This window comes from Diospyros lotus, chromosome 6, assembly GCF_014633365.1.
Source record: "Diospyros lotus cultivar Yz01 chromosome 6, ASM1463336v1, whole genome shotgun sequence".
Taxonomy (NCBI): domain Eukaryota; kingdom Viridiplantae; phylum Streptophyta; class Magnoliopsida; order Ericales; family Ebenaceae; genus Diospyros; species Diospyros lotus.
This window is the reverse complement of record NC_068343.1, coordinates 5,616,217-5,635,714: the sequence shown is the minus strand read 5'-3', so window position 1 is coordinate 5,635,714 and position 19,498 is coordinate 5,616,217. Positions and strand designations below refer to the sequence as shown.

At 37.8% G+C, this 19,498-nt stretch overlaps 1 protein-coding gene across 2 annotated transcripts in view; it reads left to right on the top strand.

Moving 5' to 3' along the window:
* LOC127803227 (protease Do-like 7) overlaps positions 1 to 19,498 on the top strand; it is a 39,272-nt gene that overhangs the window by 5,665 nt on the left and 14,109 nt on the right. For both annotated transcript variants that reach the window (XM_052339310.1, XM_052339311.1), the window contains exons 5-12: positions 9,578 to 9,614; positions 11,069 to 11,194; positions 12,854 to 12,943; positions 14,312 to 14,377; positions 14,473 to 14,529; positions 14,617 to 14,682; positions 15,577 to 15,684; positions 17,809 to 17,889. In XM_052339310.1, the coding sequence (XP_052195270.1) occupies positions 9,578 to 9,614; positions 11,069 to 11,194; positions 12,854 to 12,943; positions 14,312 to 14,377; positions 14,473 to 14,529; positions 14,617 to 14,682; positions 15,577 to 15,684; positions 17,809 to 17,889 (631 nt within the window). The remainder of the gene's footprint in view (positions 1 to 9,577; positions 9,615 to 11,068; positions 11,195 to 12,853; positions 12,944 to 14,311; positions 14,378 to 14,472; positions 14,530 to 14,616; positions 14,683 to 15,576; positions 15,685 to 17,808; positions 17,890 to 19,498) is intronic.

Here is a 19,498-nt window from a genome sequence, read left to right as displayed (position 1 = left end):
TCCTTCTGTCACGACTATCAATTAGAAATCCTAGATTCGAAACCTAGGATCCTGACATTTAGGTTCTGATACCACTTTCCCTATTGCCAACCTTTAATAATATGCTTGCCAAACTTCTCCAACCTGCCACAACATTGCGGTGTAAGACAGTATTCATCTTCAGTCTTGGTCTATTTCCCTATAAGCTCCTAAATTTAGATGGTTTTCTTCTTATTTCTCTCTCTCACAAGCTGATCTTGGAAGCCATTTGCCTCACAAATCTACGTTGAAGATCTAATTTCAGAACCCTCAACCACCTTGTCACTGTGGAGCAGAAATAGAATCCCAACTCACCAAGTGACATCTTAAATAAAGTCCCAACTGGCTCAGAAGGAATAATTGCACAACTTATCCATTTATTTGAGCAATTGAGGAAGAAATCATAAATAGAGACATGGAATAGGTAGGGATAAACATATGCTATTGATCCATGTCAACTGACGCAGCGTGTAGCGCGTGTGTGAAAAAAACACACCAAATAAACCTTTGAAAGAACAAAGTTCAATGGCCGAAGTTTGGCTTTCAAGAAGACGCAAAAACAAGATTGTTTTGTTAAGAAAACCCAAATAGGTTGCTGAAATTTGATTGAGAAAAACTTGATTACAAACTCTAGATCCTAAGCTTATTTATAGTATTTGGCTAATCCAAATCCATCTAATATTTGTAAACAAAATCCAACTAGAATCCTAATAGAAATAAATTCTAAGTAAAAGTCAACTTGAATCCTAATAAAAATAAAACCCGAATCAAACATGAAGTAGAATCCTAAATCAAGTAGAAACATGAAATAGAATCCTAAATCAAGTAGAATTCTAAAACTTAAGAAGTATTAAAATATTGTTCCGATGTGGTCGGGTCGGCTTTGGCCGAGTTTTGATCGGTGACCGCATCATTCACCTTCACTTGAGAAAAAATTTGACCTCGAATTTTGATCCGGGTAGGATAAATCCCCGTCCGGTAAGTACAAAGAGAGATTAGCCACATTGAATGTTTGGAAATTACCCATATGATTAGGCAAATCCACAACATAAGCATTATCATTGACCTTCTTTGTAATTTTGTAAGGACCATACTTCTTTGGCTTGAGCTTGTTTTGCTTTCCCGCTGGAATCCGTTCCTTCTTCAAGAATATCATGATTTCATCTCCAACCTCAAATATCTTGTGCTTCCTATGCTTGTCAACTGTCGCCGTATACTTCTTATTTGTGCAACTTTTGCTTGACATCTTCTTGAACCGCTTGAACTTTTCTACTGAGAGAACATGAGCAAAGACATTCCTCCCCTTCTTAGCTATATCTACGTTGGCATGCGTCCAATCATCGCCGTGTTTGTTGCCCTCTGCCTCTATTGTATTATTATTGTTAGAGTGAGGACGTTGAACATTCCATTTTGAGCGCTTTTCTAATTTGGTAGATCTTATCACAGGTTCTTCTCATTTCATCAGCTTTCTTGATTTTAACTCATCAATTGTTTCTGAATTCATCTGTAGATTTTTCTTTCCTGGAGAAGCTTTCTTTTGCAACTGTTTCGAATAAAGGCTTATTCCATCACTACTAGCAGTCTCTCCATCTTTTAAAATATTGATGCTTGAATCCTTCTTTGGTCTAAGTACTTGATTAGCTATAGCAGCACCTGCTACAGTATTCTTAGTTTCAGAATCTAATTTTGGATTAATACCAAAGACAGTTGCACTACCCGAGTTAACTATCATGGGAGATCCAACACCCCTTTTCACATAGAGACCCCTGTGATCATTTTGCTTTTGCAATCGCAAACGCGAATATGTTCCTATTGCCTTCGATTCAACCATGCCAGAGTCTGAATAAACTGTAGAAGGATTTGCTACCATGGCCTCCAATTCCTTTACAGTCGCACATCGATCAGAAGAAACACCACAAACACCACCATCCTTGGATAGCGAAGCAATGCCTGAGCCCTCGGGATTGAAAAATACCCTAGTATGAGTCAACAACCTTGGAGTTTCTATTATGTTAGCAGCATAAACCAAACTTGAGTTTGCAAACGTGAAGGTTGCTGGGACAACATAATGTTCGAGATCAAGCTCCAAACTCACCGAAAATCCATTCTTTAGTTTATACTCGTCGTTTTCCCAATGGTTGTGTTGCTGCGCATTCCTCCCAACTCCTTTACCACTAGGGTTGGCTATCATACGACCAAGATTATCCTCATCATCGCTATCATCCATCATTGGTATTTTAGGATTAATGATGACAGGATTAATGGCTGGTCTTCTTGGTTTAACATAGCCGGCTTGATTCACACCATTAGTCCAGTTTCGATTATCCTTAACTCGTTGTAAAACTTCCAATTGGTTGCGGATTCGCTCCAATTGCTGCTGCATTGTATGAGTTATTTCCCGTTGTTCTTCGATTGCTCTCCAAACCGCGGGCAGCCCCTGATCACCGTTACGAGGCTGGTTGCTATCGTTACTTTCAAAATTGGGCATCTGCTTTTTAATCATATTGTAGAATGTAGGGAAAATATTACTAACTTCAGCCTTAGTTTTGAAAAGATATAGCCATATTACTCTAGTACAATCATCAACAATGAGAACAAACCACCTTGTTCCAGAAATATTAGGAACTAATGAGAGCCCCCAAATATCACTGTGAATTAAGGTAAATGGAGAACTAGTCCTTTTATTAGATGAAGTAAAAGAAACTCCCTTATGTTTTGCAAACTCACACACAGCACAATGGAAATTGTTGACACTTAGACCCCTAGACAATTCTGGAAACATCTTTTTAAGAGTAAAAAAGGAAGGATGACCAAATTTGTAATGGTGTAACCATATTAGATCCTTGTTGGACTGAACTAAGCATGACACAGGAGGAATCTACTCTTGTGTGTCCTATCCATCCGATTCCTCAAGGTAGAACAACCTAGCCCTAGTTTTAGCAAGCCCAATCCTGTTCCTCATTCCCTGTTCCTGTATCTCACAATGGGTTTGATAAAACATAACATTGCAATTAGTGTTTAAGAGAAGCTTTTGGGTGGAGATTAGGTTAGTAAATAGTTTGGGAACATGGAACACATTTATGAGGGTGAGATGTTTATTAAGAATAACATCTCCTTGGTCAGTGACAGTGGTTAAAGAACCATCAGTTAGGGTGATTTTTCGGGAATTAGAACAAGGGCTATAGGTAGTAAAGTGATGAGAAAAATGTGTCATATGATCCGTAGCCCTCGAGTCTAAAATCCAAGAGGTAGTGGGATTTTTTCTGAAGCATATAAAGCAAAAGAATTAGAAGAGATACATGTGATAGCTAGAGGGCAAGCACCCTCTTTTGCAGTCCCTTTTTTGAGAGATTCTAAGAAAATTTTCAATTTCTACTCGATTAAACTCCAGGGTATCTCCTTGTTCAGATCCCTTCTAGTCTAATTGCTGGTGACCATTGGCCATGTACACTTGGCCTTGATATTTTAGTGACCCACTCTTGGGAGGGTTTCCACGGAGCTTCCAACACCTCTCTATGGTGTGCTTAGGTTTTCTACAAAAGGTACATCATAGAGTATCCCAATCCATAGCCTTCTTTTCCTCTCGTCCCTTGCCTTGACCATGAGTATTCAAAGATACCAAGGCTGATGCTTCCACTGGAGCAGTTCCCAACACAACACCCCTTCTTCCTTCTTCTGCACGAACAATAGAAATAACCTCATTTAATGATGGCACATCCTCCTTACCAAGGATTTGCACCCTTATTGCATCAAACTCCATGTTTAGGCCAGCTAGGAGATCATATGTCCGGTCTTTCTCCGCAAACTTCTTGTGTAAGGCTGCATCTTCACCACATTTCATTTTAAGACACTGGTAATGATCTAGCTCTTGCTACAAAGTTTGCAATAAATTTGCATACTAAGTGACAAATCTGGTCCCTTGTTTTGTGGCTGCCACCTTTGCCCAGATTTCATGGATCTGAGCCACATCTTAAACCTTGGAGTATGTGAGCTTGATTGCCTCTCAAATTTCTTTGGCCGTTATTAGAAACATTACCGTGTCGCTAATTTCAGGGATCATGGAATTCCATAACCATAACATCATTAGGGAATCCTCTTCATCCCATGTTGCAAATGCCGGATCTCCTTCTTTATGTCCGATCTCTTCCAGATGACTTAATTTCCTTTTTCCCTTGAGAAACGTTCAAATTAACTGGGACCACTTCAAGTAGTTCTTACCGTTCAACCGGTAAGCCACTTGAAGACTTGGTAAGTCTTCTCCAGAGCCTCCACCGTTGTTTCCAGCAAACAGAATTTCTGTTGTGCTAGTGCTATTGAAATTAGCCCCATCAACTTGGGTATTTTGTGAAGTGGACATGATGTTTGAAAGATTAAAGATTGATAAAAAAATAATTAAAGGCGGAAGACGACCACAAGAGTTCCAAATAAACGATGACTATTGTCCAGGCTCTGATACTATGTCAAAAAGGTGAAAAATAATCCTTCAATCTTATTCAAATTAATGGGATACATGTTGTTAAATAATAGATCTTCCTGTTCAGTTAGGAAGTTCGTAACAACTAAACAAGAAAGTTTCTAAATTTAAGTTTGGAAACTATACAATTTAGGATACAAATCAAAAGATGGAAAAATACAACAATATTCATAAGATACATTCCTAATCTAGAGAAAGGAATCAATCAATAGAATAGGAAATTGGATCAATAAGTAGAATAGGAAACTTGGGATTGACATTGACAGTTAATCCCAATCTTGCACGGATTGATTGATTGATATCATGGATTGCTGACACTTTGTTTTCGAATCTTGAAGTTCCCTTTCTTGGTCGTCAAAGCGTGCTGCTCCGGTGCTCCCTCGCAGTTCCCTAGCTTTTGGTTGTCGACCTCGCCATTCCCCCACCGTTGAATCCCCAAGACCAAACCTTGCCAAAGGTTGTCGCCTCTCTTGGTCGCCGTTAGTCGTTCCCTCTCTCGGTTGCCGTTACTTCATGTTTAATGTAGGTTTAATGCGGAGAGAGTGAAAATAGCACTAATATTAGTTTATTGGTTTCTCATTTGTGGGTAATATAAAGAAGCAGAGAGCTGGGAGAAAGAATTGGAGAAGAAGAAGAAGAACAACAAGAATGGAAGAGGAGAATGGGTTTTTGGGGATAGGAATAATGGGCAAGGCCATGTCTGTGCACTCTTTCCCAGGTCCTTCCTCTCTCATCTCTACACGACACATTAAATTCGACCTCCATAGGAGGTGACCGGCGAGCCCATCATGTGAGAAGATAGAGGCTAATGAAATCTTTTTCTCATTGTAAATGGGTTGCTAGATATTCAAATTTGGGGGAAGAGTAGTAGAAGGGTATTTTTATTTTTGCTAAGATTTCTTGGTAGATGATATTTTTATTTTTGTAATGTTTGAATAATTTTTTATATTAAAAATTATATTTACAAAAAACCTCTATTTTTTTTAATTTACACGTTGCCTTGTGTTTCCGTTTCTGACTTTTTTTTTTGAAAAATGCCATTTTCTCCTTTCTGTTTCATATCGGAAATGTTTTTCGTTTCGTTTCCGTGCAACTTAGATTGTCACGACCCCAAGGGCATATGAGTAATTGTTCTATTCATATATTTTTCTTTGTTGTATCTTAGGTTGTTGTAGTATTATACCTACAATTAGTTACTAATTGAAAGGATGTAACAACCTATAAATAGGCTAAAGAACTAGAGAATGGAGCGAATCAATGAAATTTGAATTCTGTTTCTCTCTCTTGTTTCTTCTAAATTCTCCCTCTAGGGGTGTGACACCTACTTATCAAAGTGGACTTTGTCAAATTCATTTGCAATTTGGACGTAGCTTCAGAGCATGGAAGTATTCACTTAAAGCAATCTAATTGTTGAGAAGGGACCAACAGAAGATAATTGTGTCATTTGCAAAAATATCCCCCATCACTTTCTTCTATGGTCATATCAAATGGATTTTTCCATTACTTAGTGTTTGTTTTGCATCAAGTATAGCTTAGAAGAATTAGAAGGAATCAAGGGAATTCTCGGAATATTCAAGCGACAGAATTAGTTAAGTTAGAATGAGTCTAACAGTAGCATATGTATGAGTGGTATAATAGGAAATGTGTATTCTTTTATATTCCTTGTATGGTCTGCCCTAATTGTCTATAAATAGAAGGTAAGGGGCAGTTGCTTGAGGTAATCATTCTGTTTTGAGAGTGCAGTGAATTGAGAAAAAAGCTAGAGTTCAAGATAGTCTTCGTAATCTCTGAATGCTACTGTTCTCGTGTGAGGGTTCTTGTGTGCTGATTTCTTTCAACATTTCATAGTAGATTGCTCTTGGGACTGAGGCTGGATGTAGGATCACAATTGTGATCTGAACCAGGATAAAAACGCTGTGTTCATCGTGTGGTTTGCGTGTTCATAACTCTTATCTTTCATTTCTATTCTTAATTTTTTGTTGTGGGGTAAACAGTGTGTGTTTGTGGCTGTGTATTGGCAAGATTGAGTAATTCCAGCACTCCCAATTCAACACTTAGAGATAAAATGGGTGTTCAAACTGAATGGATTCAGTGGATTAGTTCATTTATACAGTAAGGTGCACTTTAGGTCAATAGTTCATGAACCATGCGTCAGGGTCCTAGGGTTTAGCTAGGGGTTTTTGAGGGAAATACCAAGAATAAGAGAGAAATGGAGGGAGAATTAGACAGGAGGAGGGAGATAACAGACAGAATTTGGGAGGGAAAACAGAGGAGCTTGAGAGAGAGGACAAAGTTTCATGTATCAATTCACATATATTCCCCCTTTACACATCACCGGTAGCTTTATATAGCTACTTTTCCCCTATGTAGGTAATTCTGTTACAGAGTAAAACAGAAAATACAATCAACTAAAATACCAAAACTGTCTACTACTACCTACTATATTTACCATTATCCCTACTTATTCTTCTTCTTCTTTTTCATCCTCTAGTCCTTCCATATATAATAATTGCTTCCTACATTGATGGCCTGGACTAAATTTTTCTCCACATTGGTAGCATAAGCGTAACTGTCTCTTTTGTTCCATTGGAAGAGATTTGGCTGAGTTAGGGTTAGGATGAACCCTAGGATTTAGACTTCCTTGATGCAGTCCTGTGGTAGAAGTCCCTTCCAATTGTGGATTGATCGTAGGAGGAATTTCAGATAGGATCTTATGCTTCTTCATAATGGCTTCTATGGTCATCTCCTGTAATCTTGCACTTTTTGTGGCCTGTTTGATAGATCTTGGCTGCAGCATTTTGACCACTGGCCTCAACTCTTCATTCAAGCCACTGATAAAGCTTGGAACGAAGTAGGCCTTGCTTAAACCGGGATTGAGATTGATTATTAAAGATTTTAGTTCCTCAAATTTCACCTGATATTGCTGGACAGTACCTTCTTGTCTCAGTCTGTTGAACTCCTCCATTACATCAATTAGGTTCCGATCACCAAATCTGGCACAGAATTCCTCCACAAAATCTGTCCAGTTACTGTCAGTTTGTAACCTGATCCAGCCCTGGAACCAGGAATCTGCCACATCTTTCAAATATGCCGAAGCTAGAGTGACCTTCTATTGCTCTGGTACTTGATATAAGGAGAAAAGCTTCTCACAGTGCCTGATCCACCACCATGGATTCTGGCCTTTGAACAATGGAAGATCCAGCTTAGGCATAGGGAAATGAGGCTGGTTTTGATTAGCCTGCATCCCTTGCCTTCTTCCTGGAACTCTTTCCTCAAAAAGTCTCTCCACTTACAGCAGGCTCCACTTCAAAATCCAAGGAGTCTGCTGCCCGAGGGGCTGTTCCAAGTCCAGGAAGGATTGGATCAGTCCTTTCCCTAGGAGGAAAGTCAGGTGACGGTCCTTAGCTGATTCTGCCTTGCGAACATCACCATGAAACTTTGCATCTGCTCTTGAATTTGATTACCTACTTCCTCGCACATACTGCCTACTTCTGCGCGCATATGATTGGTTGCGTTGTCAAACTTCTTTTCCATTGTCTCTTCCATCGATCCTACACGTATCTGTAATGCCAACACCGTCGCAGACATCTGCTGCAAGTGCGACTCCATCTGTTTCATTCTGGTTCCATCCGCCATTGCTATCCATTCGAGGTTAGTGTTGCAGCTTCCTAAAAGTTCGTATGGTCGCCGAATCACCTGGCCTTGTTTGGCTGCCTAGATCACGTGAATTCGCCTGACTCAGCTTGCTGCTGAGATCGCCAGAAGTTGCCTAGCTTTGCTTCATTGTTGGAAAAGTTGAAGGTCAAGGAATTGCCTTTGGATTAGAATTCTGATACCGCCTGAATTACAGCAACTCGAAGCTGCCTTCAAAAGTCGCCTGAATTCTTCTTTGGAAGCTGCCTTCTTGAATCGTCCAACTCCAATTTAGCAGCCTAGGGGTTTTTGAGGGAAATACCAAGAACAAGAGAGAAATGGAGGGAGAATTAGACAGGAGGAGGGAGATAATAGACAGAATTTGGGAGGGAAATCAGAGGAGCTCAAGAGAGAGGACAAAAATTCAATATCAATTCACATATATTCCCCCTTTACACATCTCTGGTAGCTTTATATAGCTACTTCCCCTATGTAGGTAATTCTGTTACAGAGTAAAACAGAAAATACAATCAACTAAAATACCAAAACTTTCTACTACTACCTACTATATTTACTATTATATCCTCGAGGTCCTGACACTGGGTTCTTTAGTACTTCCACAGCTCTTAAGTTCAAGAAAAGGGACTAGGGATCCTTTTGTTGATAAAAAATGGGTCTAGCAGTACTTTTCTTGTAGTGGGTAAATAATCCCCATAACTGTAACTCTATGCATTTTGTTAATTTGGTTTTTGGCTTTACCACTGTTGCAAGTTGTACTTATTGAAAGCTAATCATTGCAGCTGTTTCTTTGATTAATTTAACTGTCTACAAGGACAGCATTCATTAATGAGTTATGAAGTAGTTTTAGCCATGTTACCTAAATTCTAGGTTAAGAGTGATATCATCTTTGTTCTCAATCTGCTTTTCTGTGTGAATCTAAGCAGTATCTTGCAGCTTTGTCTCTGCCATTTTCACTCCTAATGAAGTAATCTTGAGGTTGGACATCCTGTTACTATTACCATGTTGTTGCATGTACTCCAGTGGCTTATGACTATGCTCAAATTCGTTCATGCATCCTTGATTTTGCTGTAAGGCAATTTGCTCCTTTTGGGATGACCATTATCTGTTGGCATTTAAGATGCATATGACCTGGAATTTAGAAGCCTCCAGAGCAAATTGACAGTGCCTTTGACATAAAGTCATTCAACTCAGTAAACTATCTTGGATATCTATTTTATATTATGAAATTAAACCAGTCAATAATATCAATGAATGACTTTCCCACTATTGGTTTATGATGCTTTCATTTTATCTTCTTTCCTTGATTACTGGTTTTGATTATTTAAAATATGAAAGAAGCTGGCCTTTCCCCCTGTTATCTGTTATGCATGAAGGTGATTGCTTCCCCTTTTGTCACCATTTACTTACATGTTCACTGCCTATATCTTGCAGGGATGGCTATAATGACTTCAATACATTCTACATGCAAGTAAGCACTGTGAATTTAGAGTTTGTTTAGCCTGCAGAGATGATTGAGGGATGACTTGGAAGGAGCTTTTTTTTTTAACTAGGTTATTTTTATTATTTTTTCTTTTCTTGGCATTGTTTTATTTTTTTGCTTTTCCAAGCACAAAAACCACGGAACCAAAATGCTTATGTTGAAGAGTTTTCTTTCTTTCTTTTTTTTTTTTGTGCGTGTGCGTTTGGCTATTGGCATACAATAAAAAGAACCGTGTTGATGCTGCCCCTTTAAGTACTGTCATAATGGAGGACTTTTCTCTCCTTATTCTCTGTTGTCTTCTCTAAGATTTCCCCTTTATAGAGAAACTCCCCTGCCTGCTCTCTTCCTTCATTTTCTTGCAAAAGTTTGTTGTTACTGGAACATCTCTGCAGGCGGTGTTCTTCAACTTCTTTTGCATTCATTTTTTGTTTATTTGAATTCAAGTCTCTTTAGTTTCTTGCTTGCCCACATAAAATCATTCTCACCATTTGTTGTTTTCTTAATTCCTCTTGCTCCTGGAAAATTAGAGTTCAAATGCTGCAATTAAGCATGCCCACTTTGACTATATGACCATTGAACCAGAGTAGCCTACAATTGGCACCGAACAATCTACTATGAAAAAGCTGACAAGAACACTTGACTTTTTTGTTTGAATTTCTAAAAGCCAAGTCCAGGTCAAAGCGCCCCCCCCAACCCCAATTCATCATATGAGCTTTTATGCAAAAAGAGTTGCTACAAGCTCTAATTTTATCAACCTCTTGGAGTTATTTTGTCATTTGAGTTGCCAAACATAATCTTGTTTAGTATTAGCTGGTTTTAATTGCCATAAAGATTCTGATCAGAATTTGTTTTGCTCTAATTGCTGGTGAATATTTATTGAATATTGAATTTCAATAAGTTATTTTCCTTTACGGTTTTAATAAATAAAGTATGCTAAGAAGCTAATAGGATATAAGGAGAATCATTCATCTTATGAAACTATAATATGAGGGAACTGCCTACCCCAAGGAAAATATGTCAGCCCCCTTAAACATTTGTTTCAAACACTTCCTAAAGATCTGTAACATATTACAGATTTACATAAGGAAAATGTTATCAATCAGTTACAAAACAAAATGATGTGGCTATTCATTGAAATTTAATGCTACCACCAGTAAGCATAATTAAAATCTGAGTTAGCAACTTCCTTGTTAGTTGTTTGTTTACTCATAGAATTTCAAAAACATACTTAAGTTAAATCTCTTTTACAAATGAGATATAACTTATGTTTCTAAACTAAAATGTGTTGTTATTAATTTGACATTGAAATCCAGTAATCACTTATTCTTTCTTGTTTCACCAGACCAATGTTTCAGAATCAGCTTTTTGATGGATTCTTTGGAAGCAATTAATGCCATTGGATGCAGTTAATTCTTAACTTTTTTCTTTGATGCTACTTACAGGCAGCATCAGGGACTAAAGGGGGTTCAAGTGGTTCCCCTGTAATTGATTGGCAAGGCAGGGCAGTGGCTTTGAATGCTGGGAGTAAGTCATCAAGTGCTTCAGCATTTTTCTTTCCCTTAGAAAGAGTGAGTATCTTTACAATTATTTAATTTTATGTATACCATGTTCCTGGTGTTGTTAAAGATGGAGATTACCTGTTTTTCTGATCTATAAGGGAGCAGTTTGATTCAATTGCAGACTTAATTAAACTAGATGTTTACAGGCTTAGACTGAATTTAAACCACACACACTTAATTGTCCCAATGGTAAGGGTGCTCCTTTGTGACTATAACGGATACAGTTCAAGTTGTGAAAATAGCCTCCTTGTGAAGCAAGGGTAAGGTTGCATACAAAGACAATCCTCCCATGACTCACAAAGTGGGCAACCTCATGCGCTGGGAAGCCCTTTTTTTTTTATTCATTTGGAAATGAAAAACATCCTTCCTACTATTCCTTGCTTTAAGAATGTGATAGAGAAGAGGGGAGAGAGATAGAGCTTACTAATACTCTCTCGATTCTTTTTTTGTTTTCCTGTTATATCAACTCTTTTAGGGAATAGCTTGATCTTTGGGTTTATGGGCCATGGGTAGCATTTCTTCTCAACTTTGATGTTTATTATCCTTCATTAAGAGGCATTATTTTTCCCTAATAAGCAACAAAGAGAGGGTTGTGACCCCATCCTAGTGGGATTTTGGCTTCTTGTTGTTGTAAGGGACAAAGAGAAGATGAGCCTTGGTAGTAAGGGTAAGGTTGTTTCTTTATGATTATAAGGTCATGGGGTGCCCATGAGTTGTGGAAACAATCATTTTTCAATGTAAGGGTAAGGCTGTATGCAAAGCAACCCTCCATTGACCCTCCCTTATAATTAAATCACATTAAAGCTGGTTTGCCGGTGGAGCTAATTTTGGTATTCATTTGGTATTTATATTATTTTATCTTTTCCCCTTGTGTGTGCGCGCGCGCACGCGCGTGACAACTTATGGTCCACAGACAAGGATGTTCTACAGTACCTCATGTTTCTATGTGAAGGTTGGTGTTAACAAAGGAGCACTGGAATTCAGTTCTTTAGATGGATTAAACCTCTCACAACCGCACACTCATGTATGTATCGACAGAACAGAAATTACAGAACAATAACAAAGATTGAAAACAATGAGATCAAAAAGCAAACCACATGAGAAACACCTATCTTTATCCGGGTTTAGATCGTTCTTGGAACGATCCTACATCCAGCCTTAGAACCTCTTTGAGAGCAGCCTTGCTTTATTTAGAAATTGATCAGAACTAACAGCCTGTGAACCACGAGTACAACTTGACCACCCCAAGATTACAAAGAACTATCAGAATCTAGCCTTTCCTCTCATACAATATTGCACTCGCTCATAACATGCACTCTCCAACGACTACCCACAACCTTTATTTATAGAATTAAGGGGTGGACAACCCTAGACAACTTAACCGGGTTTGACATTACCGGTTTTAACCTTGCCCAACTAATTTAATTACCATTGAGGAATAAAAACTGTCTATCTATACTTAGCCGCTTGACTTGACTGCCTTCACTAATCCTAGGCTTGACTTGAGGCACATGTTTGATCTCAATCTAGTATGAACTTGAAATTGTCTAAAATTATCCACTTTATATTGTAGAGATTCAAAGCCTTAGCTTCAAATAGATTGGTTGTTGCTCTTGTGATCAAATTTTGTAGTTGCTGACAGTAATCTAATTGGTACACTATTTGTAGGTCGTGAGGGCATTAAAATTCTTGCAGGAAGGAAGAGACTCTTCTAGAAATAAATGGGCAGCAGTTTCTATTCCTCGTGGTACACTTCAGGTTTGTGAGTTTCCTCCTCTTGTGGGGGCTTTACTTTGATAATGCTACTACTAGTTCAGTTTCCATTGAAACTGCATTCAACGAAATTTGTCTTTCTGTTTTGTTGATTGTAGACCAGGGACCTGGAGCTGCCTTTTGCTTCTGTTATTTAAGATTTTCTCTTCATTTGGGGCCTAAAATGCCTGATTTTTAATAAACTTCCAATCTCTCATTTCGTTTCCAAATCGTTTTCTCTTTTTTATATGTTATGTTGTTCCTAGTGATTGCAGGTCTATAAAATCTATGATTTTAAGTTGTTGAGAATCTTCCATTTTTCACATTCGTTCTTGGGAAGTGCTACTTTTAATTTTTGCAGCTGTACAATTTAATGTCTAGATATATTTTTATTTTCAGTAAGTAATAGTTGGAGAAGACCAATCCCCTCTGGTGGTAAGGCACCGCTGACCTGATGTTGCACACGCTTCAGTTCAGGTCCCATGCCAGTAATGTCTTCACTAACTACTGATCAACTTGTGGCAGTCTAAAGTTGTTAACAGTACCAATAGAAAAAAAATCAAACTCGAGTCCCTTGGTGACCCTGTGGCTTAGTCCTGTACTCCCCAAGAAAAGGACTCAGTTTATAGTAGTTCTTTTTCCTGACTGACAGTACTTTTGGGCAGCTTTATTTCATAGTGCATGTAGTTGATGGAAATACCTGATTTGGAAAATTCATGTCAGTTATTATTCCTTTACCCATTATAAGTGAAAGTGAAACCTTGTTAGTGTTCTAGTATAGTTTCCATGCTGAAAGCTGTATTATTGTCCCAGAGTACTCTGTCTCGGTATGCTTGGTCATCCTCTCCATCCTTAGGAAGATTATACTTCTTAGATGTGACGGCACTACAGTTAATAGGTTTGCATTTATTTTTTCCTGCCCTTTTAATTCCCCACTTTATTGGTTTGTTGTTTTAGTATCAATATGTTTGGACTCATATGGAAAAGTAGGCTAATCCTATTGCTTCTGCAGATTATTTACCTTGTCCTTTGCATTTATTTTTTCCTGCCTTTTCTAATTCCACCTTAATAGGTTTGTTATTTAGTATTAATATGTTTGGACTCATTTCAAAAGTAGGTTCAGCTTATTGCTGATATACTTATATACTGATATGCCTTCTCAGATTGGTGAGAACTTATGCAGTAGGCTTTTGCACTGTTTTAGTCTAATATAGTAGATGAGTGAGCAGCGGGTTCTTTAGTCTGTGGCCTCTTGGCATGGGAGAGCTTCCAGAACTAAGTCTCGCACATGTTCTTTTTTTTTTTGGGGGGGGGGGGGGGGGTTTATATGCTGAAACTTTGAGATTAATCTTGTTCTATTAATTCATGATGTAGGTGACATTCCTACACAAAGGATTTGATGAGACACGCCGCCTTGGTCTCCAAAGTGAAACTGAGCAGGTAGTTATTATTTTAGTGAAACCTGTGTATTTATGTTTTAATATTTTCTCAAACGTGAGATGCTGATGTCTGAGTGGGATCTCTTTCTGGATTAGATGGTACGCCATGCATCTCCGCCTGGTGAAACTGGAATGCTTGTTGTTGATTCCGTTGTAAGTATACTTTCTTTCTAGTGTTATAATTATGGATTGAAAACTTGTCATCTCTTTAATGGCTGATATCATTCTGGACCTATCTAGGTGCCAGGTGGCCCAGCTCACAATCTTCTGGAGCCTGGTGATGTGCTTGTTTGCATAAATGGGAACGTAAGTGTTTCTTCGGCTGTGTGCCTTACATGCAAACTCTATTTGTTTCTAAAGCTTGCTTATTACCATGTCCTCGGTGTGAAACATTTTTTTAGCTTTATTATCTTTATGGGTGGAAGTTGCAACAGATATTTACGTACTAACTTTTCTTTATACTTCTGTATTGCCTTTTTAGCTTCTTCAAGCTTTTGCTTTTCTAGCTTATGTGAATGATCACAGGTCATTTACTTGTGTGCAGTTAGTGTTAACTATGTTGATTGAGCGTCGGGACTTGTGCACTGACTTTAGTGTTTTATTAGAGAACACTAAACATGATAACTTATCACCAGGATTTAGACAAATGACTAAATACCATGATAATGTTTCTGTTTCTGTTACTTTCCTCATTTTTTCCAAAAATAACAAAAATTGTTAGTTACTATTTAGATTTTCAAAAATGTGAAACCTGAAGCCAAAAAATGAGGGGAAAAAAAACAAGAAAAAAAGTGTTTCCCATGTTTATAAAACAGTGTTTCCATTTTTTAAAATGTTTGTTTGCATACTATCATTGTTCTTAGTTAGTGTCGTAAACTAGTATTATAAGAGTCTTATGATGACATTATTATATTGTTAAGGTGATAAGATTAATGCTACCAATATATAGATATTATATATTCAAAATTATTTATAAGAAATATGGATAATTAAATTGATTTTGTTATAAAATTAATACTCCCAAAAAATATTTGTTATATTTATGATAAGGGCTTCTGTTTCATGCTTCCAGTTTTATCTGCCTGCTAACGAATTCATACTGATTTCTAGAATGTGGAACTTGTGGTATAATTTCCATGATGAATTCTGAAATATAAACCAGATAAGTTGTTTTTTGATATATTAAAATTCTTAGTGCAGGTAATTACACAGTTCATGAAAATGGAAACATTACTTGATGACAGTGTAGGTGAGAAGATTGAGTTACAGATTGAGAGGGGTGGCACACCGTTGACTTTAAACTTGGTGGTGAGATTTAGTATCAAGCAGTTTTTTTTGGCCTTCTTTGGTTATGTGCTTGTTATTGGTTTTGGTTATTCATAAATGCTATAATTGCTCATATTGATTTTATTAGTTACAAGGTAATAAAACTACCTCTCCTTCTTAAAGTTAAGAAATGTTTTTTTGACTTCTGTTGCAATGCCCTCCAAGTGGGCTCTGGGAATCACCAGCGCCCCCAATGACTAGCTGGAGCAGTTGTCTGTGGTGGGAAGAGGAAGAAAATGAAAATAAAATGGAAAATGCGATTTCTTGTTTTGATTTTTTCTCAAAATTTTTTAAAACGAAAGCAAACAATCAAACACCATTTTTTGTTTTCTTTTTTAAATATTGAAAATGAAAGTAAAAAATTGAAAATGAAAAGAGTGGAAATGGGCCCTAAGGGACATTTTTATTTCTCTTCCTTAATCCTGTGTAATGTGCCACATTTTATTCATCATCATTGTTTTCCATGGGAGATGACTCTTTCAATAAGTAGCAGTGTTAGAAAGGAGAGAACTTGCATAAAGAGAGCAAACTCTCTTGTGAAGAAAAGAGAGCAAACTCTCTTGTGAAGAAAAGAGAGCAAAATGTAAGAAGAACCTGTATGAACCTATATGCATTTATATTTTGATTAATATAAAGAGAAACCTGAATATTATGCCCCAGAAAGCGTATCTATGAAATGAACATAATAGATAGTCTAGAAGTCAATGTCTTCTCGTAACCACAAAAATTGTGAAGGTGATTTTGGTTGCTTCAAGCAACAAGTGGATCTTCAATCCCCCACAAAAGTCCTGCTTCATCTCTCTGTATACAACCCACATCACCGGGAAAAAAAAAAAAAAAAAAAAAGGAATGACTACCCTAGCATAGCATGAACTATTTCTTGGGTATTGCCTATTCACGAAAATGTTAAAAGTCCAATAGCAGACTGTCGTGTGATGCACTGCAGACCTACAATAGGAAAGAATGGGTAGCAATAAATTATTAGTTACAATTTGAAAAGAACAATAAATTAGCTATACTCAAATTTTGATTTTGCTTCAAGATTAACAACACTAGAAATAAAGAAATTAGCACGGTGTCTTCAAGCTGAACACGTCAATATGTACAGAAAATAACTGCCAAATTTTACAAAAAAAATACAGCATTCTTTTACAAAAAATAACTACTGAATTTACTGAAAATACTGCAGATATATACAGAAAACTTGTACAGATATATAACTACTGAACTTCTCAAAAGTGTTGCAAACTTGTACAGAAAATAAATACTAATTGTTTCTCAAAAATAGTGCATGTATATACAGGAAATGACACACAATCTGCAAAAAAAGTAACATTCTACTGCATATTGGAGTCAGAAGAAGATGAAGAGCATTATGAGAAGAAAAACAGAATAACATCCAACATTCAGCTGAGCATCAACAGTAAAATAAAAAACCATATGATTTGTATGATCTAGAGTTGGATGATGATGAAGAGAGAGAAAGGAGGGGAACTCATTCTGCCTGGCTGAAATCAGGAGGAAGAGGAAGCTTGCAGGTGAGGGAGAAGAGCCCATGAACTGAGCGTGATTTAGGCTTTTAGCACTGGGGAGAGGGAGGAGAAGAGTCTCAGCTCGGGGGAGGCAGAAGCTGGGAGAGGTGGAAGCCTGGGGAGATGAAAAGGCTGAGGTGGGAAGGAGCATTAATGAATCTTGGGTGATTCTGTTTGAAGATAGACTGCTAACTCTATTTGAAGCTTGAGGAAGCAGAACCTATCAAGGAAGTTCGGTTGTCAGAAGCTGTCAAGCAAGCTCAGGACAGAAAATGGAACTCAGTGTGCAGGAACTGAACAGAACCTGACACGGAATTTGGAAATGGTTCTTTTTTTAGGAAACTAAATTGCACACTAGAATGTTTTTCTTTTCTTTTCTTTTTTTTTCAAAATTTTGAATACAAATTCTTAAGAGATAAAAATGAAGACAAATTGTTGTCAATCTATATATGCTCAGTTGTTTTGATGTGGATCTTGATCTCATTTGAGGTTCCTTTCAGGATTGTCTTTGTGCCTTTTTTGCTTTTCATTCATTATTGGTGAAAATTTATCCTATTCTGCTGATGCACTACAGGTTCAAGACCTGCACTCAATAACTCCCGACTACTTCTTGGAAGTAAGTGGGGGTGTCATACACCCTCTTTCTTATCAACAGGTTGGTCACCTTTTGATTAGTATGAACATGACTTCTTGTTAATATACTTCTAACTGTAGTTGTTCTATTTTAGCATATCTTTTTGATGAATTTATTTAGTATGACATGCCACTTCTCTTAGCTTGGTTGATTGAGCACAAGATATATGTATGATACCTAGGCTGCAAGTCTTCTGTCTTATGACTGTTACTCTGGGGTTTTATATTCCCACCTTATGATGATAATGGTTTAGTGAAAACTGGGTGGTCATATTGATTCAGCCTCAAAAGGATTGGCTCGCCTTTCATGAACCAAGTTGTCATGAGTTTGAATCCCTCTTTCATTGACAGGGCTTTTCGGATGGTTGAACAATACCTTTTCATGTTGCCATGGAGTTGAGCAAAGAAAATAGAATACTAGATGATCCATTGGCAAGCTAGAATTCATGTAACTGACCCCACCTAGTCAGATTAGGGCTTGACAGGTGGTTGTTTACCAACTACACTTGGTTGCCGTCCCTGAAACAAATAGGGTTTGAGAATTTCATGATGCTAGAAGAATCAAAGAATAAGCTGGAGATAATATAATAAGCAAAAGATGGAGTGGTGAGTCTTAGATGGAAAAACATAAAAGAGAGAGAGAGGGAGGGAATTTCCCGTTTGTAGCTATTATTGCCTAGATACAATAATTAATTTATTTGTAGTTGGAGAGCGTCTCGATTAGAGTCTACGAGTGACCTGCAAGAAAAAAATCGGTTAGGGACGCGAGTAAGCCTCCCGCGCAGGCCCTTCGATGCTTAAGTCAGTATCTTAGTTTGAGTGTAGAATGCAGAGTAAGTAGAACTGCAGTCAATGTAGAGTTTTGAGCATATCTCAACTGAAGGAGGGTTCCCCTATTTATAGAGAGGATAATACTAGAAAAACCACATTCTTTGGCGAGCATATCGGATGGCCTTCCAGATTTGTAGGCAAGCAAATCAGAGGTAGGTTTGACTTGTTCTTCACGGTCTCGTGTGGGTAATATCTGGAGATTAGGTCTCTTGTGTGGGTAATATTTGTCCCTCTCCAGACAATGTGAGAGACCCTTCCGGGAGACGTAGAGACCTTGAGAGACTTGATCTCCAGATATTACCCACACGAGACAGAACAAGTCAAACCTACATTCAATGTGCTAGCCTAAAAATCTGGAAGGGCATCCAATATGCTCGACAATAAATGTGGTTTTTCCAATATCATCCTCTCTATAAATAGAAGAACCCTCATTCGATTGAGGTATGCTCAGAAGTCTACATTGACTACAGTTTTACTTACTATGCATTCTGCACTCAAACCAAGATACTGACTTAAGTATCGAAGGGTCCGTGTGGGAGGCTCACCCGTGCCCCTAATCGATTTTTTTCGTTGCAAGTCACCCATAGACTCCGATCAAGACGCTCTCCCGCTGCAAATAAATTAATTTTTGTATCTAGGCAACAACAATAGATGTTGTTACACTTGGAAGCAGGTAGACACGCGTGAAACTCATATTGTGGTGTATGATCATGTAGATGACTGGTGTTTTATATACCCTTGGAGCTTACATCATCCATGACAGAACCTCCTGCTGTTAGAGTAATGTATACTTGTAAATG